The following is a 26,731-nucleotide window of genomic DNA, read 5'->3' on the forward strand; positions in this document are numbered from 1 at the left end:
ATGATCACCTTTCTTCACATGGAGTTGTCAGTGAAAGTAGTGAAAGCATATTATCTTGCTGGAAACAGGGGTTTTTTGAACATCTCCTTAAATGTTTATATTTAGAAAAATAATAATCATGACTTTTTCTGAATCTCTTCTGCAGGAACTCAAACATGACAACATTGTTGCATTACTGGACTTTCAGGTATGTACAACTATAATCGGAGTTTGGCATCTATGCAGCGTCTGGTTCAGGCATTTGTTTACTTATGAGTTGATCACACGTCTTGTGCCAGCTTTCTTTCAGTCTTCCTCGTAATGTCGAGCAGAGACACTGGAATACATACAAAATCTGTTGTACATAACCTAATTTTGTTTAGTCCAGCCTGAAGACTGTATAGTAGTAGACGAGACATTCATACATTTGTTTTGTCATAGAAACCTTTTTTCTCCCTTTACTAAAAAGCCAATCTTTTCTAGAGCTTTGTCTCATATTCTGGCGTTGTGTCCTGTCAAGTCCAGTCATCGTTTCCTGTGTTTACAGTCTGTCTGCCCTCACAGAACCTGCTCATACTGGTCTCCTTGAAAGCCATCAATGCTTTCTGGGAAGTGTAGTTCAGATTTCCTCTCAACTCAGATATTTTAGCTCATTGTTATCCACAATTGTCTGTAGCCTAGCTACCAGTGTGAAGCTCACCGTGGAAACACCTGTCAGATCACAGATACATCACATCCCTCATGTCCCCACACAGTCTTATCTGGACTCAGCACGGGTTCTTTTTGTCCTTTTAGAACATAATCAACACAGTGCTGTCTGCTTTAGCATCACAGTGCTAACTAACATACCAGATTACATTATGCCACTAAGACAATTATTCATTGTTGGGCAAAGGATGCTCTCAGTTACATGACAGATCTTGTTGCATTCCTGGGTCATTGATTCTCTCTCATTTGAAACCTCTTGCTTGCCACCTGAAGTTTTCTCTCAAGTGTTGATCAAATGAAAGCTGAACAGTAAATGAGGATGAATAGTGAGATTGGAGGTTTTATTAGCAGGCCACCAGGTTTGTTTTGAGCTCTGCTGAAGCAGCCTAGTCAAAATGCAGGGAAGATGCATTCACGAGTCTGGCTTGCAGCTCAAACTCTTATTGCATTTGCTGTAGATTTGAATTGAGCTGGTTTGTGACACCCATTATCAACTGCTGGAGAAAAATGACTTGCAACAGGTTGCTCGTCACGTCTCTCCCTGTGCAGAGTGCAGAAAGGCCCCCCTCCCCCGCACTTCTCATTTGCAGTGGGGAAGCTAGTGCAACAGAAGTGCTCTTAGGACAGTCGATGCTCTTATATTGAAGTTTACCTTGGAGACATTGTAGATGTTCTTAGTAGGGAATCCTTCCATATCTAAGTGGGTCAGAAAGAAATTGACACCAATCCAAACATTGGGCATCTTTTTCGTTTTGGAAATTTTGAAACTTGAAAATTATTTTTATAGGCTGCCAGTTTTATGGACAAAACTAGGCAACAGTCACAGGATTTGTACAACAGACAGGTATAGATGGAAAAGAGATGTTCAAATGTCAGTATACTAGTAGATTGATCATTAGACAAATGGTAGAAATTAAAAAAACGGAACATTTAGCTAATCAGTCATTGAAATCATGGCAAACATTCCAGTTCTTGAATTTTTTTAGATGATTTTTTTTTTCCATTTAAAACTTAGAAAATACAATAGTTAACCATTTCAAAAGTGATGTGGGGTTCAGAACTGCATTACAAGCCAAAGTAGCTCAAGTCTGGTAATTGCGACAAACTGTCAGCAGCAACACCAAACATTTTATCGTATAGAAGCACGGTGCATAAACTCTGAGATAGCTTGGGAAGCCATGCTGTTGGCTCTGTGCCTGAACGTGACTCTCTGCATGTTTGCTGTCCATCTTCACTAAAGCCAAAGACAACCAGCTTCAGAAGCCCTGACTCAGCCCAACTACAGAAAACAGTCTGGTCTCTGACTGCTGCTCCCAAACAGATACTACTGAATTGAGGTCAGAGCTAGAAACAGCGCTCATCTGTTACCATGTGATAAGAGAGGGTTTTGAAGTCGGCTGCAACATGTTGTTTTTTTTCATCCTGAAACTTCTGGATTTTTTCGCTGGCAGAGTTAATAAAATACGTTAAGAGTTTTGAGTGCTCGAAACCCCTCAAATGGCCAACAAAAGTAATGGGTTATGTATTAGTGGAGGAAATAAATACATCATCTTTGTTTCATGGTGCGTGTATGTTTGTGTGTGTGTATATACAGTACATATGTTTTTATTTTTGACTTTTGTAACTACTTTTCACCATTTTTTCACCTTATTGAAATGGATGGTTCAGGTCTGGATAGTATCAACTGTCAACCAGACCTGTTTGTTGAAGGCTTTGGGTACCAGCATGTCAGACATGGTTTTACTCTTTCTGCACCTAAACATGTCTGTCTGTAACCAAGCGGCTATTTGTAACTTTTCAGTTTCCCGTTTGCATATTTCAGTGTCGCCAGTTTGCCTGAATGTAATCGGAGTGTGCACTGACGAGCTGTTCTCTCGTTTGTATGTCACCGATGTATGTTTGTTTACTCCCACTCTTATCTGTTGTCTCTTTAGGAAACTGCCAGCTCAGTGTACCTGGTGATGGAGGTAAGCTTGCTGTGCTGCTTAGCTTTGTTTGCTCAGCGTTGTGTTGTCTGAACTCGGTCAGGGCTCAGGCTATAATTAGCTGACCCCCCCCCCAGGCATTGAGGGGGTAAATGGCAGCTGGCCAACAATCATATGCTGGTTTTTCTGCTGCAGCTTCGTCACTATTTACCTGATAAAGAGGAAAACAGTTGGGAGTCCTTTCATTTGGATTTTTTAGCTTGGGTTTTTTTTTTCTTACATATTTAGGACAGACTCTAGATAACACTCACCATGAATGACCATTGACTTTTGTAGCCACTGTTGTGGGAAAACCTGCTAAACGTCTTTAACACATTCTTTCCAACTACTGTAGGTGAATAACTGAACTGAAAATTGAGTGTCTAAGTTACCAAGAATAAGACTTGAGAGATGATCCAGATTTCAATAGATTTAATTAAACAGTTGCATGCAAAAGGGTCAAAACATACATCAGGCGCCTCGATGCAGAATGACAATGAAACAGAGGAGCGTACTGAAGTCTTTGTTTTGGCAGAGTACTAGTCTGCACCTGTAGCGGCCAAAGCTTTATTCTGAGGCTCTCAGCAGTTTTGTTTTCATCAAGTATGGGAAACACTTTTTTCCCATCACAGCCACTTTTAAGAGCTTCTGGTTCTTGTTTCCCATTGCAGTATATTCAAATACACACATCATGTTAATTTTTAAAGACCTTTCAATATATTTGCCAATCACGAAGGAAAATCTGCCCAGAAACAACGCAAATATAAACGTTTTGTTGCTTAAACTACAAAAGGTTGAAGTATACAGCAGGAGTTGTTGTGTACTGAACGATATATTCAAAGGCAAGAAAGAGAGAATAGTATTAGTAGCTGTAACAAGCATGTTTTCCACTGCACAAGTAAACCATAATATGCAGTTGGTTGGTGTGACAGAAGAAGATGGAGAAGATGGGATAAGATGGAAACGGGTGACCTGCAGCATCTGGGAAGAACTGCACATTGTGCAAAAATGAAACTAGATAACTGACCAGAAATATCAAATGGCTTTACTTGTTATGGGCTCACATCACTCTCTCATGGCTGCTGTGAAACTATTTTCCACTGCACATCTTTTCAAAACAGTAACAGCACACACAAGTTGTTAGGCTTGGATTACTCTATCACTGTACGCTGATTATTAACAAATATATTTCTCTGTGCAACCAAACAGTTCAGGTGTTCAGCCAAGAAACATGTAGTGTGTTTGCAGGCCTGCTCAAGATTTAAGGGGAAATTAATAATTGCTGTAATGAGCCTGTTTTTGTACTGCACATTTTATACAAAATGAGCCTGTACACTCATTACTGGCGCTCAGATTCATGGCCGTTGTTCAGTTTAGACCTTTATTCGGTTTTTAGGCAGGGGACAGCAAAGAACATTTGAGGCTAGTTTAGAGTTTTAAAATGCTCTAAAGATCAATTTAAAAAAAAACAAGTGCTGGTTGCTATTTTCTTTTAAAAATGTCTTGAAGCCGGTTTTGTCACTGTGTCTTAGAGAAGTAAAAGATTTGTAAAGAGGCATTAAAAGGCCTCACCTGTCAAACCCTGTCTTTTTCTGGGTTCCTTCATGTTAATACTGGGAATGGAGACAAGACTGTAAACCTGTGAGGGCATCACTTCTAAACAAATCCATATTCTGATCTCCCCTGCTTCCCAGCCTTGGTAGAGACAGGGCCAAATCAGAAGATTTGCTCCGAAGCCCTCCATGTTACCTGTGTTCACTGAAGTTGCTCTTTTTTATCTCCTCTCACCCTCCATGACTCTGCTTTTGATCTCAGTACTGCAATGGCGGCGATCTCGCTGACTACTTACACTGTAAGTACAACAATTCATCTGCTACTGTTTGTCCTACAGCTGATGCTTCTCTGTTTAGGGGGGAAAAAAAACAGGCTGAAATTGAATCTGCTGCTTAATAAGAGAAAAGTAAGGGTGATTACCTAATCCAAAAAATCAAAACTCAGCTTCTTCAAAACGTAACGATTCATTCCTCGTTTCAGTTCAGTCGGATCTGAACGAGTGTTTGGCTCTTGCAGCACTGAAGTGGGTCTGGGTTTGAATTGTCACTGATTACTGAAACACAAGAAGAAACTAACAAAGTGATTAAAGTTATAAAGCCATCACCCAGACCTTTCAAATATTTCTAGAGTCCTACATTAATCATTTTCTGAAGGGAACTACCAGCTTAGACAGTCACAAAAACAAATGTTGAAGGCATAAATCTGATTTGCTCAGCAACCCACATGACTAAATCAGAAGCAGAATAAACTTGGTGGCTGCAGAGGTGGGCTTGCGTCTAAAGGATCCCCGGTTCAAGCCCCAGAATGGCAACCAAGATGAAACCACCTTGAGCCCCTGAGCAAGGCCTTAACCCTAATTGCTCCACAGATGGTGTCTCAGATGTAAGTCGCTTTGGATAAAAGCATCTGCTAAATGACAGTAGTAGTAGTAGTAACTTGATCCATATTACAATGCACTTTACATTATTACAGTACATGCATGTGAGCCACGTCCTCCACATGTGCTTTGAATCTAGTATTATCTACAGTGTATCAGAGTTTACTCTCAAACAAGGTTTTCTGTACTTTCCTCTCGTTTGCAGCCAAAGGCACGCTGAGCGAGGACACTATTCGGGTTTTTCTGCAGCAGATTGCAGGCGCCATGAGGATTCTGCAGACCAAAGGAATAATCCACCGGGACCTCAAACCCCAGAACATCCTGCTCTCTTACCCAGCAGGGCGCAAGTCTCACTCCAACAACACCTGCATCAAGATCGGTGTGTTTGATGTGTTGACAGCCTGCAAGATTATACACAGTGGGAAATGACATGGGCGTGTTTCATCATCACTTGAGTATGTAGTCATTCTGAAATGATAAGGGCATACTATTTACTCTTGAATAAAGTGAGGAACTAACAATTTAGTCTAATAAAAAAGAGGATATCAGTTTTTAAAAACTTTCTGGAGAAGTGTTGTCATAATTCAGGAGTTATTTGCAGCTGCGCTTTGTTGGGTGGGCTGTGATGTTTGACCTTTCTATAAAAAACAAAACAAAGGTAGTCTGGACTCAGGTCAGCCCAGGTCATTGTTCATAGTTCACATATCCACAGTGCCATTTCCAAATGTCTTCTCATGCAGCCCATTCTTTGCTGGGTGGGGACACTGTCTGTAGTCATGGACATTGTGCAGAACCTTTTTGCACTGTGTGACCCATCACAAGGCCCTCACATACTGGCATTTCTCTCTGGAACATTTCCCCCTCTTCCCAGTCTCGGTGCGTCTTCCGCCACGTTTTACGCGCATATCGCCCAGTGGCGCTCGGTTTCCAGAATGCCGGTTTCATCTATGTAAGGCCATGCTTTGAAGGATTTTTTTGTCTTGCTGGGGCCACTGGACTGAAATTGGTTTCCCACTTTAACGTTAGTGTTACAGAAAGCCAGTACGCCCACAGAAATGCAGATTTCAACTGACGGCGCCAGTGTCGACTATCTGGCACCACAGAAGTTGTGACCTCTCTGTCTCACAGGAGTGTGGTCCACTCTGTTGTGTGGTCTGCATAATATATAGTATGTAGAGTTGTGTGGTACACAACGTTTTAGTCGCCCGCTTATCAAAAGTAATCACTGTAATGTGGAGTTTCATTACCACATGCAGAGAGTTTGTGTGCCCGCTCAGCCCTTTAGAAAACCCCTTTTAATCCTATCTTTCTATTAATTTTCCTTGAATGGCGAAGTGTGATTGAGAAGGACAAAGTTATAATCTCCTTGATTCTATGAAGTCACTTGAGTCTCACTTACTGACTGTAGAAGCACCACATTCACACATTACACTTCCACTGAAGCAGGGATTACTGGAATTGGTTGTGTTTTCCTCACTCTTGCTGCCCATCACTGCGAGATGGGGATGTGCAACAGACATAATTGACTTTTTCAAGAACACTGCAGGTATTTTGGATTTTCTTTTCCCCATTTTTCTGTAAGGAGATTGGGGCGTTCAGTTCTTGTACCAAATTCTTACTTGTCCCTTTCTTTCCTTCGTCTCACCCCACAGCTGACTTCGGCTTCGCCCGGTACCTCCAGAACAACATGATGGCGGCTACGCTCTGTGGGTCCCCCATGTACATGGTAAACACCATTATGCAGGATGTTAGATAGATAGAGAGAATAAATGTTGCTATTTAAAAATAATTTAGCTGATGTGTGTTTTGTTTTTTTTAAACTAAGATAAAAGATCAGTCCGTTTGTGGCAAATACAGTTTAATTCAGTCTTCGTCTTAAAATATAAACATCTTGGGAATGTCAGACTAGCGATCCCTCCTTCTGATGACTCGGCTGCTTCTGTCTTTAATCTCAATGTGAAACAACAGATCGCTGGCTCTAATTTTACACAGCTAACTTAATCCAGTCTATGAAGTGTAACAGATCAATAATTGTTCATTCTCAATCTTTTTCCTTGTTAGGCTCCTGAAGTAATCATGTCCCAAAACTATGACGCCAAAGCAGACTTGTGGAGTATAGGAACCATAGTGTTTCAGTGTTTGACGGGAAAGGCTCCTTTTCAGGTAAAAACTGTCAAGAATAATCCAGATCAATAGTGCAAAGCATGCAGGGTGTCTGTTTTTTTTTTCTTCCTTATTGACATTCTTAAAAACTGTTGAAATAAAATGTCAACGACGAATTAAATTACATTATAATTACGATGCTGAATCTCAGACAAAAAACTCAATGTAGGAGTTTTCTTTGAATGTTTTTTCTGTACGTGAGTGAGTCAATTAGGAAATAATCTTTTTTTTTATTTTGCTGTAAGCTTTTAGGAGCTCGAGCAGCAGGGTAGAGCAGATCTCCACCTTAGCAAATACATCTCACTCTGCGCCATCATTGCATCACTTCCTCTCTGCTGAGTTCCTCGTCCCTGTTCTGACTGCTCTGAAACCAGTTCACACCTTTGTTTTTCGGCCTGGTTCTTAATAAAACTATTATTCAGTGGACATTTGTCCATTTTATGTCATCTCAGCTGATGGCACAGTAAAAGACTCAGAGACATAAATCACTAAGTTCATGAAATGCCTTTGCACCTCATGGCTATGTGGGAGTGTGGCTGCCTAATTTCAGTCTTCAGTTCAGTGTTCAAAATGTCCTAATTGATGGTTTATGCTTCTGCATGCTCAAACCAGCTGAGACTTTATGGAGATACATGCATTTCTTTTTCATGGTACCTATCTGGTAATTGTACCAAAGTCTCAATTCAATTCAATTTTATTTATATAGTGTCTATTACAACAGAAGTTGTCTCTAGGTGCTTTCCAGTGACCCAGAACATGACCCCCGAGCAATTATTATATAAACATAACATAAACAATGGCAGGTAAAAACTCCCCTAGTGGGAGAAAAACATTAAGCCAAATGATGGCAAGGAAAAACTCCCCTTTAGGAGGGAAGAAACCTTGAGCAGGACAAGGCTCATAAGGGGGGACCCTCCTGCTGGAGGCCAGCTGGGCAGAGCAGGAAAAGAGAAAGTAGACAGAGAGAATGAAGAACAGAGAAAGGAGAGACACAGACACAATGGCTAGCTAGTGCACTAGAGGGACGTAATGGTGCAATTATAGCAGAATGCCCGCCCTCCAAATCTACATTTGGATACTCTTGGAACTACGAGTAAACCTGCACTCTGAGAATGGAGAGCTCTGTTAGGAACATAAGGCACTATCAGGTCTTGCAAATATCGCAGCGCTAAGCCGTTTTGGGCTTTATACGCAAGTTATAAAATTTTGAATTGGATTCTGAATTTTACGGTTAGCTAATGGAACGAAGCTAACACTGGAGAGACGTGGTCTGTCTTGCTGATACCTGTCAGCACTCGCGCTGCTGCATTTTGAATCAGCTGGAGCCTATTCAGCAAATTACTTGGACATCCTGCTAATAAGATATTGCAGTAATCTAGTCTAGAAGATACAAACGCATTAATTAGTTTTCTGCATCACTTTGCGAGAGAATGTTCCTAATCTTTGCGCTATTACGGACAGAGCCGGATTAAATAAATGGACTACACTAGGCAGACTGTGATTTTTGGGCCCCCCTCCATCGATGTTATTTATGAAATCTTAAACTTACCAAAGTTACTAATAAAAGTTAATTCACATTTTACATAGCATAGTCATAGTCAAGTTGGTTCTTTGTATTCCAAAATAAGTCATGTGTATATTAAACAGTCTATCAGACTATTTTTAGATTTTTATTATTTATACGTTATTACAACGCTCTATTAAATGCTATTATCCTTATCTTATCGATTGTGAGCATTTTGCAGAAAATCTTAATTAAATGTGTTGATTAAATTGAATAGTTAAATAAGAAGTAAAATCTACAAAGACCAATAAAATTTGCAGTAAGACAAAGTGTGCTGTAGTATGTATGTCTGTATGTGTATGCAGAGCCGTTTGGGAGATTTGTGAGGCCCTGTGTGACATGGCTAGGGGGGCCCCTCGCGCAAAATTTTTGGGTTTTTTCGGGTCGGATCGGGTGTCTATATACGCAATTTTAACTCTCCAATTAGCAAAATACTGGATACCTTCCCCTGCCTCATCATCATCTGGGCTTGCCTCGACGCGGGGCCCCATAGCTGCTTGAGACCCGGTCGGATCGGTGATTTTTGTAACAAATTTATCAAACGTGCCTTTCAGAGAGGCATTAAACTCTTCCATTTTCTTTAGTTTTTTTCTTTTTTCATCCCCTGATGGAAATTTCCTGAATCTGTCTCGTTCTCTTGACATTGTGTGACAGTTTGTTCCAACTCCACCCGTCTGGATCAGACTAGCTTGTGTCCGCGCTCGGTCTGATCAGTTGTATTGAACAACAGACACGCATCATCATTGCACATATATTTATTGATATGCACAGACTAGTACATATTTAGGTCTGTAATGGAACGTGACTGTTGATATTTATAAGGGAAAAAAGGAAAAAAAAACGAAAAAAAAAAAATTGGGGAAGAAAAAAAAACCGTCCATAGCGCCAGGCCCCTTGGGGCGCCAGGCCCCTTGGGGCGCGAGGCCCCTTGGGGCGTGGGGCCCCGTGGGGCGCGAGGCCCCGTGCGGTCGCATGGTTCGCACATCACTTGCGGCGGCCCTGTGCGTATGTATGCGTATATATATATATATATGTATGTATACTAAATATAGTAATAATGCACATATATATTTGCCTTAGGTTTTCACCGGCCTGTTATCAACCATTAATATGTGTGCAGACAAAAAAAAAAAAAAAATAATATTTTTTTTTTTTTTTTTTTTTTTTTTTTTTTTTTGTCCCTCTGTCTGGGCCCCCCCACTGTTGGGCCCTAGGCACGTGCCTAGTTTGCCTTTGCGTTAATCCGGCTCTGATTACGGAGATGGAAAAACGCTATTTTACAAACCTGATTAATATATAGTTTAATAGCCTGAAGCAAATGGTCTGCAATCCCACCTCTCTGCCACTGGTAAGCACGGAAAAGAGGATTTATGGACAGATGCACCAAACAGTGTTCATCATTTGCATTCAGTTTTGTTACTTTAAGCCCTTAAGGTGTAAAAATGAGTAACAAACCCAAAGCACACATTAAATCTTGGCCTATCAGAGAAAGTGGGCAATGTTTAAACACCAAAAAGGGGTGTTTAAACCTCTTACCATCAGGATAGACACACTATAGTGGAACCGTGAAATTTCCACGCACCACATAACCAGAAACTGAATGAACATACCGGCCACTTAGCTTCGGCTGCACAGGATAATCAACACCCTTCAGCACGGAATTTGTCGCCCAGGAATCTACTACTTGTTAGGAAACCGCTAACAACCAGCGTTATTTGTGGGAGTTTATGATATGCAGAATTTACCAATTCTGCATATGCTGTATTTAGAACTGTAGTACCGTCTTTCATCCATTATGAGGGGTCGCCACTCGCCAGGGAATACAGCAAGCAGGTTTTCATTGCGAATAGCAGAAGAAGATCCTACTGTTTCTTCTGTGGGTGGAGACGTGTGTTAAGGTTTTGGTGTGTGCATAATTGTGACGTGTCACCTAGCTCCGCCTCCAGAACATGCACGGAGCCCTCCTGGCGTCAGTCTGCAGCATATGTTGTCAGAGTTCATCTTCCTGGTCCTCCCCGTTCCGATCACACAGATCCTCCTCTTGCTTCGGCTATCCTGCGGACTTTGCCAAATGTATAACATAACTTGTCTCGTCCTTCTCGGTCGCATCCTCTATCCGCACTCCCTCTGCGGATAGAAGTCCTGCACAACTGGGAGTGTTGGTGGCTTTTACTGTTGGAAATCGGAAGACGAAGGACGCTGACGGTAATCAAAGGGTTGCTGATGTAAATGATTTGATCCGGGCATGTAGTGTATACATTACTAATTATTCTGGGTATATAAATTAGAGCTGGAAATGTCACTGCGCGGTATAAAAACATTAAGGTTTTTTTTACCATTGTTTTCAATTAATCCCACGATTTACAGAGCTCCTCTGTGTTTCTACCAACGATGCTTCCAAGGTGATCAGCTGTTGTGACATGGTGTGTGTGATCTAGTTAGAAATGCCACTTGTGGACACATAAAGGAATGACACGTGTTTCCATGGGGCTAAGGAAGTTTACATGTCTTGCCGGATATAAACTGGCAGGCAAATCTGATCTGTGAACTGCGATGTGTTTTAAAATGTTTCTAATATATTTGTAGTTTAGTGGGTTCTGGGTTTTTTTTCTTAAAAAAGGGTTTTACCCATAGTGAGAGTATCGTCGCTAGTAAGTCTTTTACAGACCTCTGTCAGTCTGGGGTCTGATTTTTGTCTTTTCTAGTGGCCACAGAGGTGAGTGGGGCTGCATCTTTATATGGATCCTATGAATTTTGCATCACCCTTTGCCCTCTGTGGTGTAGTAAGTGAGGAAAAGAAAAAAAAGTGTGGAGTGTGATGGGAAAAAGGTGCTTCCCATACTTGATGAAAACAAAACTACGGGTGCAGACTAGAACTCTACCCAAACAAAGATTAACAGTGAGAACACAGTTGTTTTGTCTACTAGATTGTATCATCCTCTACACTTTATTATCAGTATGTTCCTCAGTTTGATTCCCATTCTGCATCGTGATGCCTGATGTATGTTCTGACCCTTTTGCATGCAACTGTTTAATTAAATCTACCAAAATCTGAATCATCGCTCAAGTCTTATTTTTGGTAACTTGGACACTTCCACAACAAGCTGCAAAAGGGAAAAAATCCGTGAGCTCACCTGAGCGTGGCGAGCTGACCAGAGCCTGGCAAGCTGACGCCATCATCTTTCATCTGAATGCTGAGAGCTGCTGATTTTGTGGCTCATCACGATAAAAAAAAAAAAGTATTTTTTGCAGTCAGTTATAGAAATGCAGCTTGGTCCTTGTCGCTGGTTGATGCTGATGCTTCTGTTATGTCAGCCTAAAGTTTTGCTGCCATGGTAACACCGACAGTCATTACTTGTTAAGACTCAGCTGATTTATTGGCTCTACAGCAATATAGATCATTTAGATGACATGTTAATTTGAACTATAGAGATTACTGGTTTTGAGCAAGGCGGACTCCGCTGCATCATGCCCATGAGCTGATATCGGAGCTGAGTTTATTGTAGCGATTATTCCTAGAACATTCAGCTTGAGATCTGTATCACTTCCTGCGTGTTTGAAGAGTGCCCCTGTCGTGCTGAAGGAAGGAAGGGCTGTAAAGGAAAGTACTGCAGTAGAGAGTTCCTTGTTGTTTTATTTTACCTCATTTGTTTATGTAAAAAAACAGAAGATGATAAAAACACTATTCATGGATATCATGTGACGTCACACAGTACTCGCAGCGCCATCTTGAGGACCGACTTTCAGCATGCCGTCTATCTGTTGTGCCGTGGGATGCGACAACAATAAGTCTAAAAAAACGGGATTGACCTTTTATCAGTGCTTTAAGTGGGCCGTGGGATATTGTGATATTTAAATGTTCTTTTATTTTCTTCCTTTCACTCGTGTTGAAAGCCGGTTGAAAGCGCTGTAGGAAACAGTCATGATGAGGAACGGCTGATCCAGTTAGTTGAAATGAGAAGTTATCTATGATTCCTCCTCATTTCACCACAAAAACCACAATAAAGTGGCAAAAATAAATAATATCCTATTATTATATAGGTCCTGGAACATCGGACGGGAGGGAGAGAAAAGGTCCTGTAAGTGGGGGAAAAAAAAACAATTAATAACTGCGTGTGGTGACGCAATCAAAGAGCAAACAGCGTGAATGAGCGGCGTGTTCGTGGTGTTAAATGCAGCCAGCATGTCAGATCATTACTGAGATGTGGGGAAAAAGCAGAGGACACGAGAAATGAGAGAGAATCCAGGCTGAGTTGGATTTGGGAAACCGCTTGGTGATGGAGACGTCACGGGACGCACCGCGCAGGAGGTCGGGAGCGCAAGATGAACATTTGCATTAATAATATAATAAATCTAATTTTATGTTTTAATAAAGTTTTATGGTGACATGATGGTATGCTTTTACTTTCTAGAGTAGTAACGTTACTGAAAAAGTGAACTGCCTTCTTACTTTTCATTACATAAACGTATCCTGTGCAGGCAATTCAATGCTGATGCTATTCACCAACAGACTGTCACTTACCTTTCCTGTTACCACGAACATTTTTTTGGCCTCCACATGATGAAGTTTGGCATCTTTAACCCATCCTGATGTGAAGTAGCGGTAAGCTTTGGTACTTTAAAAGCTTTGAGAGCTTTGCCGGTGTATGGAGAAGGATTGTGGACCAGGTAGATATATATGTCCGCAAACGACAAATCTGGCAGGTTTTTGGCAGACTGGAGTGGAGTCAGTAATTGATTAGATATTAGATACGGATCGAAACCTAAAGTGTAAATTTTCTGTAGATACCGTTGCTGTTCTTCGGGAGTTAAGTGAGTTATTAGGTGAGACGTCATATTGGCTGCGCGACGGAAAGGTCCTCGGTCGGTCCTCAAGATGGCGCTGACAACAAAAAATGTCACGTGACTGAAACCCATGAATAGACAAAAATGTTTGTCACACTTATTTCACTGTACAACATAGTGAGAACATTTTAAGTATACATGCTTTTGTGCTATTAAACAAATGTAAGTTATATTTTCACACTCTGTGCCTTTTTGTGATCTTTCCTTTTAGGCCAGCAGTCCTCAGGACCTCCGACTGTTTTATGAAAAAAACAAGAATCTTAGTCCCAAGTAAGGACTTGTGCAGTGAGACGCCAGCATGTTTCTTATCTGACTGACATTAATGATTTTCTTTTTTTATAATAGTTTGATACATTTTCTTTATAGATATAGCAAATCTTTACTCAGATGGATTTAGATTTCAAAATCAGCTGAAAGCGAAACTCTGATAGTGATTTAGGAGGATTGAAACATGTTTGAGCTCCCAGAGCAACATCAGATACGTCTGCTGTTTGATCCATAGCTTACTGCTGAAAGCTGGCCTTAGGGTGTTGTTTTCCCCAACATGACAGAGAGACTTAAAAACAATGCATTTTGTTAAGATCATAAGTATAATTGTTACTTAGATTTGCTGCTAGTAGTACACAGATTAGCTTTTAAAAGTTAAATCTCAGCAAATACAAAGAGCAGAACCACATGTGGATGAAAGTGGTCAAGTGTTTGTAGTCATTGTTTTTTTTTGTTTCTTTCTCTTCTAAAAAGCATCCCCAGAGAGACTTCACAACATCTGCGGCACCTGCTGCTGGGACTTCTGCAGCGCAACCACAAGGACCGTATGGACTATGGTCAGTGAGCATCTTGTTAAAATGATTAACTTTGCCCATGGGGGAAAAAAAGAGAGATTTCAGCACTTTAAAATTGCTTTTTTTTAATGCTATAAGACATAGCACTAGTCAGTCAACATCCAGCTCTTTAGTGTGCCATTAAGAGTCTCCAAATTGTAGTTTTATGTCGGGTAGTAAGAGGCAAAAAGGGAGAGATGAGTCTATTTAGCATTGTCACTGTTCCCAGAAAATTGCATCATAGTCTTTTAAGTAGATTAATTATTTTATTTAAAATCCATCCATCCCAACTTTTTATTCAGTATCAGGAGAAGGAGTAAACATTTCTGAGTAAAGATATTTGTTTTTAGGGTTTAATCAATGTAGGGATACATATTTAAATGATTCAATTTATGTTTTGGTGTAGGTTTTGGGAAACGGTTTAGTCGTCATATTATCCATCGAACTGATATTCCGGAAAATATTGTGTTAAATAATTATTACCCAAGAAATCAAAGCATCTGCAGATGACTCATACATGTGTCAATTCTCTCAATCTTTAATCTCAATCTTCTTCTCTCAATTAAAAACGTCTAAGAATCATATTTCCCTGTTTTACCTTTGTCCATATAGTAAATGTTTTTTATTCCTCTGCTTGTTCCTTCTCCATGTGCTGCTGCTAGATGAGTTCTTTTGTCATCCTTTCCTGGAGGCCAGCTCATCCGTCAAAAAGAGTAAGTAAAAAATAAACATTGCTTGTCTTAAGAGGACTGAGTTGGATGTTAGCGGACTCATTCTCTTAAAGTAAACGGCCCAAGACGTCGCACTTCTTCCAAAATAAAAGGATCAGTATTTCGTATTAAGCCAGCCGCATAAGTGATTTTAAGCATAAAGAAAATCGGGTACATTTGTTACAGGTTTTGGCTAAGTTTCTCTTCATGTGTGTTTCTAAAAGCGTCCACTTGTGTGTTGACCGTTACAGCCACACCGACAGTGACCATGACCTGTCTGCCAAGCTCTGCATCAGCCAGTTCTTGTAGCAGCTCCTCCACCTCTCACCTGGCCTCCCCACCGGTTCGTCTTAAGTATACTTGGGTTTTTTCTTGTGTTCCTGTGTGCAGTTAATACACATACACATACCCTACGCACACCGGTTTGATCTTTCCCTGTTCTGCACATTCCTTTGTGCCTCTTTTGTTTATCTCCTTTATTCTTCCTCCCTGTCACTGCAGCAGTCTCTTGCTGAGATTCAGCAATTGCGTGCCAAAGCGCTGGCTTCACCGACGCAGGAGGCCGCTGGTTTCCTTCTAAAGGACTCAACAGGAGGAGGTGGAAGCAGCAAGAACTCCTCCTCCTGTGACATGGATGACTTTGTCATGGTGCCTGCTCACTTCACCAGTGAGAGAACTTAATCTTTCTTCCTTAATATCCCTCCCGAAACATGAGATTGAGTAGTGCAGTGTCCTTATTTTAAAAAACATTTTGTACTTTCTTTTTTTTTTTCATTCTTGCAGCATTTTAAGTGATGGATCTGTACTAAATCATCAACACATTTTCCTTTTTTTATTTGTTTTTAAAGTTCATTACACATGTTTCTATGTAAAATAGATTCCGAATAGTAGTTTGGAGAGTCCTTATATACTCATCTACTTTGCTGTTCCTGCTTTTGCAGCAGGTGAGCTGACCTGTGAGAGTAAAGTTCTGCAGGACAGCCTGATGAACAGTGGGTAAGAATCTGCATAGGACTTATTTATCTGTTCCCAGGCTAAATAACTTGTAGAGGTGTTATATACCCTGTTTGTTTTTTTTTAATCTCTTGTTTCATTAGGTCTCTTTTGGCTTCTGCTGGTCTGTGTAGCCAAGCCAAAACACCACCTCAGTCTCCTTTGTACAGCGGATCGCCGAGTCCTGTCAGGTGAGAGTGCAGAGATGAATGTTTGGTAGCGTAGGCTCATGTGGTTGCTGGTCAGCTCAGATGATGGTGTACAATAACAAAGAAAGGTCGTTATTGGTCAGGAAGGAAATGCTGCCAGGAAGAGTAGATCAAATTCTCATTAGACATTGGTAAATTCATTGATTTTTTTTTTCTTTACCATGTTGAATGGCCTGGAATGTTTTGTCTGTACAAGTTTGATTAATATGTCATGTACTTTTAATAAGTTCTGAAATTTATTGCAGGATTTTTTTTTAGAGCCGTGTAATCAAGAATACAGTAAAGTTTTTATTTGCTTTGCATTATGGCAAAGAAAATGTCATGTGTACTTTGTTCCCTGAACCTTAAAGTTCAGGAGTATCATCAGAGAAGATGGCCACATCTTCAAAAATAACCCATGAACTCATTCCAACGGAAAGAATGACGTTTCTGCGTCTCTACATGAGCACAATAACACTCTTCTGTTTTCTCCAACTTTTCCTCTGACATGCTGCGCTCTTGTTGCTGCTGCTGCCAGGCCAAGTGACTTTCCAGGAGGTAACTATGGTAACCACGGTGAGTCACTGCCAATCCCGGTCCCCACTCAGGTCCAGAACTTCCAGCGCATGGAGCAGAACTTCTGCTCCACCAAGCAAGATGGTTCACCAAGGTTTGCATCTAAACACACCCGAACAACATCATTTCAAGCACAGAAAGTGAAACTTACTGGATTACACATCTTAAACTCCCCTATCTTTTAATCATTACATTTCTAGGCTGTCAACGAAGATGCACCGTTGCAGCAGCGGGAGTCTGCCGGGCTTCGGCAGACAAGGACCTTCGCCCCCGTACGTCCAGGTAGCAGTTCCCACCTCCCGCAGGTTCTCCTTGGGAGGAACAAGGATGTTCCATCTCTCTCCTCAAGGTAGACGACACAACAGTCCTCACTTTGAAAATGACCATTACCCCCTTAAAATTAAATGAATGTCTGAGCTAGGGCTGCACGATTAATCGTTAAAAAATCGCGATCTCGATTCATGCTTGAACGCAATCTCATTTCCAAATGACGACGATTTAAATTTTTTTTTTTTTTTTTTTTGGATGTTTATTGTTTTTATGTTCAATGTCAGCTGTTACAAAGTTGATGCCAGTCTTTTATCAGGCACCATCATATTTTTTGTAACGTTTACCTTTTGTATCGGCAGCTTCTTAATAGCAGCAAAAGGCAATGGGGGGTTCATCCCAGCCAGAGGAATAATTTGTTGCCTCAGAACTACAGGATCTGTTACAAGTCCCCTTTCTGAAAGGGTGTTCAACTCAGGGAGGAACAAATATTGTTCAAAATTGTTATTATTGTTTAAATTATTCAAAGATGTGTGTAAAGAAGACAAGAGATGTTTATTGTTATTATATTTTTGTTCAGCTGTTGCAAAGTTAAAGTAATACGTGCAATAAATTTTATATTGGAAAAAAATCGTGAGAGAATCGTGATCTCAATTCTAAGCAAAAAAATCGTGATTCTCATTTTGTCCAGAATCGTGCAGCCCTAGTCTGAGCTCTTATTACGAATCACATACTTCAGTTGTGGAGCAGCTGTCCAGGAGGGTATTAGGGAGGGAGTTTGAAGGTGATTTTTCTGTTTTTGAAGTGTTTTGAAAACTTTAGCGTGTTACTTTGGACATTAAAAAGAATACGAAGGTTGTATAATCTTTACTTTGCAGCGGCACCACAACCCGAACCAAGGTCGACCTCTCAGCAGCGTTCCCCGGCGGCAGGCCTCGGCACACGGCTCCACAGTGCCCCCTGTCTATTGGAGGGTGCGACTGGTGGTGGAAGGCAGAAAATTAGAAAGCAGCACTCAGACCCCGTGGTTGCCCCTGCGGCTGGGCTGATGACTGTCCGTCCCCTACACTCTTCTCCCCGGCTAAGTGAGCTGATGCAACGAAACCCCCTTCCCACTATTCTGGGCTCACCATCCAGGGTCAGTCAGATCTATGTGCAATTTAGTTTTTTGTGATACTTAGGAAAAGAACAACTGTTTAAACCAAGCTTGCGTACCTCTATGCTTTGCCTCTCATCTCTCACCAGACCATTCCTCCATTTGAATTCCCCAAACCCCCCAGCTCTCCCAACCTCCTGACTTTCCTCACAAGGCAGGGTTTGGTCATTGGGTCGCCTTGCAGCAGGACTGCCCCAGGAGACCTGAAAGACCTCGGACAGCAAGCACCCACGCCAGCCGCCCACACTGCACACTTCATCCATAGACTAAATGACGATAAAAAGAACTTTGGGAGGTTGGAATACTCTTTATTACTGTCCAATTGCTTTTTTTAATTGATGTCCTTGCAATTTCTCCTGGGAGATTTATATCATCATCTCTGAAAATTAATGTTTTTACTCAGAGTACATCGATTTGCAATTGCCGAGCACATAGAAAGAGAATAACACTTTCTTGTTCACTGATGGATATGGGGAGAGAAAACGTGAATATAGTTGTGGATGGATGGACTGATGAATGTAGCTATCAAGAAAAATGTAGCGAGTGGAGTTGACAGCCAATGGCAACATCTCTCCAACAATGCTTTGTGTCTCTGTGTTTTGTGTGTTTGGTCCAGATCTCAGAGTGCTGGTCGTCTGTCAGACATGCTGCTCAAGGCTGCGTTTGGAGCCGGTGGACAAGCGGGAGACCGTGGCAGCATAGAGAACCTGAACTCTGAAAAAGCCATAGACATAACAGGTCTCTATGTCTGTCAGTCAAGATGAACAGTGTTTATTGAACAGGGTTTCACCTTTTTTTGTGGGGCATTTTCTTACATCTCACACAGTTAATTCAGAATTAGTCAACTTAATGTATTTCCTTCCTTGACTGATGAAATAAAATATCAAAGCAATACCTCTGGAGGGGGAAAAAAAGCCAAATAAAAACATCAATCTTCTTTTCTGCTCCTCAGGGCCCCCTGGCGGTGGGGGATGTTTTGCACCTAGTCCCAGCAGCCCAGCACAGGTGGTTTTCACTGTGGGCTCTCCTCCGAGTGGCAGCACCCCACCTCATACCTCCAGCGAGAGGAAATACTCAGGTAACACACACAGATTATTACCTTCTGCACGTCATACAGTTAATTATTTGTGGAAATATATTGTCGGATGCTAAAACTAATTATAAAACTAATTTTACGTTTGGAAACTGATACAAGAACTAGTAACACAGTGTATATTGTTGCTGTTTAAAGTGATTTTTTGTGCTTTTTATTGTGCAGCCATGTAAATACATATTAGATTGTTTTATTTTTAATACTTTTGTTGTCTTTTTTTTTATTCATACAGGCTCCTTCACTTCAGTAAGTCCTGCATGCTCCTTCTCCAGCCGCAACCCCCAGACCTGCACGTACCTGGATGGTTTCGAGGCCCCTCCCAGTCCTCGTTACAGTTTCAGTGATCCTATCACAGCCAACATGGGTGTAACCTTTGAGGCTCCTGAGCTTCCCGAGGAGACGCTGATGGAGGTGAGGCGCAGGTTTCCATCGCAGTCTCGAGACAATGTGATGCAATATCAGCAAACAAAATGATGCATCAAATGAAATTAATTTATCGTTATTGTTCTTTCATAAAAAAACAGCTTACTGCAAAGTTTAATTCTGGTGTTCGACCTCTTAAGACGCTGTCAGTAAATCACCTTCTCTTGCTCTGTCTGTTTCTGTCGGAGTTCAGCAGGAACATACAGACACGGTGCAGCGCTTGCGTTTCACAATGGATTTTGCCTATTGTCTGATGGAGGTGGCGAGTGCCCGCGGTGTTGCAGCAGGAGTGCAAGAGGATGTGTCTCCTCCCTCCCTCCTACAGCAGCAGAGCCTGGTGGCGGATCAGATAAGCTCCCTAAGCCGAGAGTGGAGGTACGGTTAACTGTGTATTAACATGGAGCTGTGTTTTGTAGGAAATAATGTTTATTCATGCTTGGTCTTTGCCTTTTTTTTTTATTCACGTTTTGACAATATAATCAATGTTCTGATGTAGCGTACTTGGCTGGTTTATTGTTGAAGTGCATCTTAGCCTCTGTGAATTGAGTGCCAGTGGTACATGAATTCTTAGAAAAGATCATTTTATTTTTTACTACATAATTACTTCATAATGGTTAAAATTAAAAAAAAAGCTGAACTTAAAGATTTTTAAATAGATAACAAATATCATGATATCAGAATCAGAATCAGAAAAGGGTTTATTGCCAAGTTTTCACACGAGGAATTTGTTATGGTGATTGGTGCAACACAATACAAATATAAAAACAAATATATAAGAGATAATAAAATAAAATGATATGTATAAACAATAAAAAGTATAAACAGTAAAATAAAATGTAGACCGGAAATGTACAAAATGAGGTTTTAAAGTGCCGGGTGAGTCTGTACAAAAGTGACTTAGGAACTTAGGATAGGTAAAAGTATAGACAGAAATGTACAATGAGGTTTGTAAAGGTTTGTAAATGCCACATGACATCCTCCGACTGTCTCATGTGACTGGCAGTAAGGTGTCTGATCGGTTTAGGAAAATTACCAATTGCAGCAGCATGATGGGGAGCGAGGGGGGGGGGGGGTAAACATGGTGCTCACCCACACACAGTAGCACGACATTTAGGCTGCACAATTTTTGAGTCTCGACCAGAGTGAAGCGACACTATTGTGGTGCTTGATCAATACGAATAAGGAGCAAAATTGCATGATATGGAGCTTTTACCTTTAAAGACATATTTGTGCGCAACAGGGACTTCCTTTGTTCAAGTTGTCAATAAGGGCTCTGCAATTATAATCTTGAGATGATGAATATTTTAGCGAATGAGTGAAGGATAAATGTTGGAGAAAACTGAACACAGTAAACAGCGCAGCTGATGTTTTCTTAAGAGTGAAAGTGATGGATGGATCTTGATTTTTTTTTCACCTGTCGTGCAAATTCATCATAACAATTTAGTCTACGTTTCATGTTTCATTTGTTTATGCATAATTGAGTTCTAAACCCTGTGTGTGCACGTGTGCGTGTGTGTAATTGTTTCATCAGTCATGCAGAACAGCTGGTCCTTTATCTGAAGACTGCAGAACTCCTGTCTTCTGCCTTACACACCGCCATGGAGCGAGTCAAACAGGGAAAACTCTACCCATCTGCTACTGTCAAACAAGGTATGAGTATCCTCTTCCAGGCAGGAAGGTTTTTTTATGTTTCTGAAATGTGATGTTTGCTGACATGTGAACTGCATGGTTATATGGGGTATTAATTAAAAAAAACTAAAACATTTTGATTCAGTGCATCTTAAGTGCATCTTTTTATTTTGATCTATTTTGTCCATTTCCAGTTGTGAGAAGATTGAATGATCTGTACAAGTCCAGTGTGGCGTCCTGTCGTATGCTAAGCAACCGTCTAGAGCACTTCTTCAGCAGGAAGCACCGTCTAATGGACCGAATCACTTCCATCACAGCTGAGCGGCTGCTCTTCAGCCACACTGTGCAGATGGTAAGTCACTGGAAACAGCAGGCAAGTAGATTTGACAAAAACAGACTGCAGTGTGTGTAGTATCTTGGTATTTGCTACTTCATGAAATAATGATTTGTAGGGTTCATGATTTAAGCTTTTTATAAATGAATACTGAGTGACATTTACAGAAATAGTGAGTAGTTCCCAAGATATCGCTGTTATTATGACAGTTTGACTAAAGATGAATATCAGACCTACATTAACTTTGATCTCCTTGTTGCGATCTCAGGTTCAGGCTGCTGCACTGGATGAGATGTTCCACCAGGGGGAAGCATCGATTCTGCGCTATCACAAAGCCCTCTTGTTGATGGAAGGCCTTTCTCTGCTGCTCACTGAGCAGGATGACATCCTCAGTGTTAGCAAATGTAAGTATCTGACCTTCAGATCAGTTATCCATCTTGATTGATCTCATCACAAGCGCACAGTTCCAAACGCATGCTCACATGTGGCACGCAACACTTGAAACAAACACAAAATCATAAGACTGTCGCTTTATTGTCTGTGATGTGCACATTGTTTATATCTGTGTTAAGGGTTAGGATCTTTTTCTTTTTTTTTTTTTTTCACTTTGTTTTTATTAGATTTTCAGTTTTTTTTTACAACTGCACATTTTTACCAGATCACAAAAATTATCTGTATATTCACCGTGCAACAAACAAACAAAATAAAAAAATAAAAAGTAGACAAAACAAACATAAACTTGTGGGTTAGCACATTAATAATCTATCCAATAAAGAGAAAAGAAGAAAAAAAAAAAGAGGCCCGCATCCTTATGCTTTCTGTAGATAAAATGTCCACTTTTGCCATCTCTTCTCAAATAGCCCTTCCCTCAAACTCAGGATATGGGTCAGTCTTTCCATAGTCGATATTTATTTAATAATATCCAGCCACTGTTTAAAAGTAGGCGATTCAGGTTTATACCAAGCTCTAGTGATGGTTTTCCTAGCAGCTGTAAGGAGTGTCTTAACCAACCAGTGATCCAGAGAGAGAGAGGATCTTTTTCTAAGTCTTGCTTTTGCCTGCAGTCTTTCTGCACACAAATAGAAAGAAGCCATTTATTCTCATGCAGAAAATTCTTAAATTATCTGAGTTAAGAGTTTGGAAAAAGTTAAATATGTGGAAATTATTAGGAGATGCAGCAACAATGTTTTCCTGCTGCACTCTTACACTTTTGGCTTAATTCTCCAAACTTTGACATTGTGCTATGATGAGGTGAAATTCTCCACGTCTGACTGGATGAAGAGGAAATTGAATTTTATGGAGTCATTTAATTCAAAATTCTGAACAGAAACTTCTCTGGAGCAGGATATGGGTTCAGAGTGTGTTACCGTGGTGATCTGGTCTAAGCTAGGAACCCCTCAGCTGTGAGGAGCAGACAGATGTGTGACTGTCCAAAGCATTTGGAGTGAGACCAGTCGAAAAGAAACTGAAAGAACTGCTGCTTTTCACTGTGAATGCAGAAGTTAGGGTGCAACTTGGAGCATAACCCAAGTCTCCTACACTGCAGGATTAGGTGAACGGAACAAGGTTTTTGAAAATGAAAATGTGTCTGCAGACCCCACAGTCAGTTTTAGAGTTTATCCTCATCCAGTGGCCAAGACTACAGAAGATTAAAGACATAATATGCATCCATCCAGGAGGGAGTTGTGATTGATGGAAAGCATAAATGCACCAGACAGACCACAGCTGTATCATAATAACCATGATGGATGGCAGAGAAATAAGTTATTGTCAGGTTTAAGGAGGACTAACGATTCAGAGCGGAGGCACTCTTTAAAACTGGGAATTGCATCAAGTCTTCATGATTTGGGCAGTTTCTGTCTAGGGAGACGTCTCATTGGTCCATGATTGTATATTCCGGTGTCATGGCAGACTTGTCTCCGTAAAGACGTTAGAATTGATGTGCAGAGTGAGCTGCTATTGGTCTGAAGTCTCCCTGACCCTCAGTCTCCCAACTGGAACTCCATGGAAGATGCAGGTACATAATCCCGATGTCTGAGACGAGCGCAACACACAGACACGTCTGTCGTTACACAATCGTTAGTTAAGTTTCTTCACTTTTCACAAAATGCACCCACTCGAGAAAGCTGGTGCCATTGTGGGCAGAAACATTTTGTAGCTGTTGGTCTTTGAAGGGATCCAACCTGCACTGAATTAACACTCATAGTTATAACGATTGAACTGAAAAAATAAAAACAGTTAAAGCAGAACCATTCCCTCCATCATGATGCTATTTAATAAAACACAAAGAAAATAAGTACATTTTAGGGGTGTTGGTCAGAATGGATACTTTTTTTTCTCTTTTGAGTTTCTTCGGTTATGTCTCTAAAAGTTCATGAAATCGTTGAGAAAAACTTTGCAAACACACATTTACAATAAATGTCAGTGATATGGGTTGTGAATTAGTCAACCTGAGTGTTGCACTTTAACACACAAGATGAACCAGATATTTTTCTGAAGCATGTTTCCTGTAAACTTGGACGCTACTTACCACAGAATTCATTTTTCCAGAAACTGCAGGTACATTGTAGTAGAAACTCATTTGTTTGCGCTGAGTCACGTCAGAGTAGGTGGTCGTTTTTTAACGTGGCGCCAGAAACGTTTGTGTTTGAAGATCAGATGTCCCTGAACAACCCGTACACCGGAAGAAGCAGTCAGATCAAAATAGATTGTCTGACTGTGTTCACACGTGCATTCAGAGCTGTCCACTTGTGATCGGATCAGTCAGGAGGACCTTTTGAATCTCGTTCCTCTGACTTCGTAGGAATGCATGAAAATGTCTCGTTAACGCTGACACCCCTTTATGACTTTTTCTCTCCCTTGAACTTTGTCTCTGCAGGTAAGGAGTGCATTGAACGCCGCCTCACAACTCTGCAGTCGGGGCTTTGCGTTTGAGCGACCAGACACTATTTCCTGGACTACGAATCTGATCTAATTAATTTGCACCGAACACATCACTAGCTAACCAAATCTTCACTCCCATCTCACAGTTTCACATAGAGACGCTTTCGTTTTCGCAAGAAAACCACAAGACTTAAGGCAACACAGAAACTTGAGGGTTTGTGTTGTGAACATCTTTCAGTTCATATTTTTGGGACTTTTCAAGTGACTTCCACATAATTCAACTTTGAGCAATGTTTGACATGGAAAGGCACTGAAAATGCCAAGAAGATCATTCCGTACCACACACACACACACACACACACACACACACACACACACACACACACACACACACACACACACACAGGAGCAGTTATTGCCAAGTAGTCACATTCCTACACATTGTGCTTATCTATACCTAAACTCAAAGCTTTTTAAGGTCACCAAATATTCATGCTATGACTGTGTAGGTGGCAACTTTTGGACAGAATTGAATCTTTTTCTCAAGATCCCCAGCTGGAAGAAAGGTGCAGTATCTGCTGCACGCATGATTACATGCACTAATAAGGACTGGCAGTGTCCAAATATTCTCATTACATTTGTGTGTCTTACGCCTCTTGTTTACTTTCATGGGGGGTTTTTTTTCTGGGTTTTATCTCATTGTTTCCTGGTTCGGGAAAGCCTATAACATGGCTACAGTCAGCGACCTGAATGGCGCACAAGAACTGTTACAAAACTCTTGCTCCTAAAAATATTCAGTTTCTGTGCTTTTATGATGTTGGATTCACTTTATGTAAATATGTTGGTTTAGAAGGAGGAAAAAAACCCTGTTTGACACTTTACTTGTGTTATATTTGCTTAAAATCAAAAACCAGGTCCTTTTTATTGGCACCTCGTCACATGGAAGGGATTAGTTCAATTTAATTAGTGTTGGAAATCACAGCTTGTTATTAAAGAAACCGAAAGTGGTTCCAGAAAAAAATCTAAAAGTCTACTGCGACATGAAGCGTATTAAGTAGCTTTTAATCCAAGAGGGACTCAAAATTGTCTGCCAGCATCTTTCATCACAATCATATTTTTTAAAAGTGCTGCAATACCCTGTAATGTATTCCCCTGGCACGCAGAAGCTTATTTTCTGGTGTTGCTGGCCGTTTTTCTGTCTTTTCATGTTTTATCTGTCAATCGTGATGTTTAGCAAGCATAATCAAATATGAATGTAGGGCCTTGGGGAGAGAAGCAGCGTTGACATGAGTCCAAATGTTAGATTATTAACATTTAGGCTGGAGTCTGAATGTGTTTGCACTCTTTAAGTACTGTATAGAAATAGTAGGACGTGCTCATCTAGATTTTGTAGATGTGCTAATTTAGAGTTCTGCTTTATGCGCGTGCAGTTTTAGTTGTGTTGCAATTACTGTTACAGAGGAGTGCGTTTTTTCGTGAGTGTTTGAGGAGGAGATGGTATAAACTATAAAATCTAAAGAGGAATAATGAAACCTTACATTGATAAAGAGTTTAAAAAAGGAAAGAAACACATTATGCGTTGATTGTGCTTCAAATTAAAGTTGTCAAGTTGGAGTTGGATAAGTGACTTTGTTCTAATCGAAAATGTGTTTTCTTCCCAAAATATTTATATTGTGGGTGTTTACTTAAACCTTTTACACCCCCCACAAAAAAAAAGAAAAAAAGGTTTGTGGCTAATTGAAAGTTTGTACATGTGCTTTGGTCGCTGTCAGAGTGTGAGTGCATGCTTGTGTGAAGTGGTTTTATTTGAGGTGTTTGGGAACAGGGATGGAGTTCAGCACAGAAGCGGCTCTGATATGAAGTTCATTTCTTTTTTTGTTTTTTTTTTAATCCACAAAGAAAGTGAAACTCCTTCGGTTTCTCTTGGGTAATCTACTTCAAGACCCACGACTATTTCCTTTTAACATTCTACCTATTTAAAATTTGAATCATATTTTATTATGA

General features: G+C 40.7%; 1 protein-coding gene across 3 annotated transcripts in view; it reads left to right on the forward strand.

Moving 5' to 3' along the window:
• The window catches only part of ulk1b (unc-51 like autophagy activating kinase 1), a 28,235-nt gene extending 1,944 nt beyond the window's left edge, over positions 1 to 26,291 (forward strand). Inside the window, exons 2-27 of one of the 3 annotated variants that reach the window (XM_061734345.1) lie at positions 146 to 187; positions 1,928 to 2,024; positions 2,622 to 2,654; positions 4,467 to 4,503; positions 5,288 to 5,461; positions 6,735 to 6,808; positions 7,144 to 7,245; positions 13,866 to 13,924; positions 14,396 to 14,478; positions 15,138 to 15,188; positions 15,437 to 15,528; positions 15,687 to 15,852; positions 16,127 to 16,181; positions 16,283 to 16,369; positions 16,905 to 17,036; positions 17,143 to 17,291; positions 18,088 to 18,347; positions 18,455 to 18,660; positions 18,982 to 19,103; positions 19,318 to 19,443; positions 19,691 to 19,869; positions 20,075 to 20,256; positions 21,413 to 21,531; positions 21,705 to 21,862; positions 22,113 to 22,248; positions 24,723 to 26,291. In XM_061734345.1, coding sequence (XP_061590329.1) covers positions 2,649 to 2,654; positions 4,467 to 4,503; positions 5,288 to 5,461; positions 6,735 to 6,808; positions 7,144 to 7,245; positions 13,866 to 13,924; positions 14,396 to 14,478; positions 15,138 to 15,188; positions 15,437 to 15,528; positions 15,687 to 15,852; positions 16,127 to 16,181; positions 16,283 to 16,369; positions 16,905 to 17,036; positions 17,143 to 17,291; positions 18,088 to 18,347; positions 18,455 to 18,660; positions 18,982 to 19,103; positions 19,318 to 19,443; positions 19,691 to 19,869; positions 20,075 to 20,256; positions 21,413 to 21,531; positions 21,705 to 21,862; positions 22,113 to 22,248; positions 24,723 to 24,778 — 2,811 coding nt within the window. In that variant the 5' untranslated portion in view covers positions 146 to 187; positions 1,928 to 2,024; positions 2,622 to 2,648 and the 3' untranslated portion in view covers positions 24,779 to 26,291. Of the gene's footprint in view, positions 1 to 145; positions 188 to 1,927; positions 2,025 to 2,621; positions 2,655 to 4,466; positions 4,504 to 5,287; positions 5,462 to 5,489; positions 5,538 to 6,734; positions 6,809 to 7,143; positions 7,246 to 13,865; positions 13,925 to 14,395; positions 14,479 to 15,137; positions 15,189 to 15,436; positions 15,529 to 15,686; positions 15,853 to 16,126; positions 16,182 to 16,282; positions 16,370 to 16,904; positions 17,037 to 17,142; positions 17,292 to 18,087; positions 18,348 to 18,454; positions 18,661 to 18,981; positions 19,104 to 19,317; positions 19,444 to 19,690; positions 19,870 to 20,074; positions 20,257 to 21,412; positions 21,532 to 21,704; positions 21,863 to 22,112; positions 22,249 to 24,722 lie in introns of those variants that run through there. The other 2 variants (XM_061734344.1, XM_061734346.1) reach the window with 2 other exon arrangements.
• Positions 26,292 to 26,731: the final 440 nt, after the last annotated feature.

This window comes from Cololabis saira, chromosome 11, assembly GCF_033807715.1.
Source record: "Cololabis saira isolate AMF1-May2022 chromosome 11, fColSai1.1, whole genome shotgun sequence".
In the NCBI taxonomy this organism is placed as follows: Eukaryota; Metazoa; Chordata; class Actinopteri; order Beloniformes; family Belonidae; genus Cololabis; species Cololabis saira.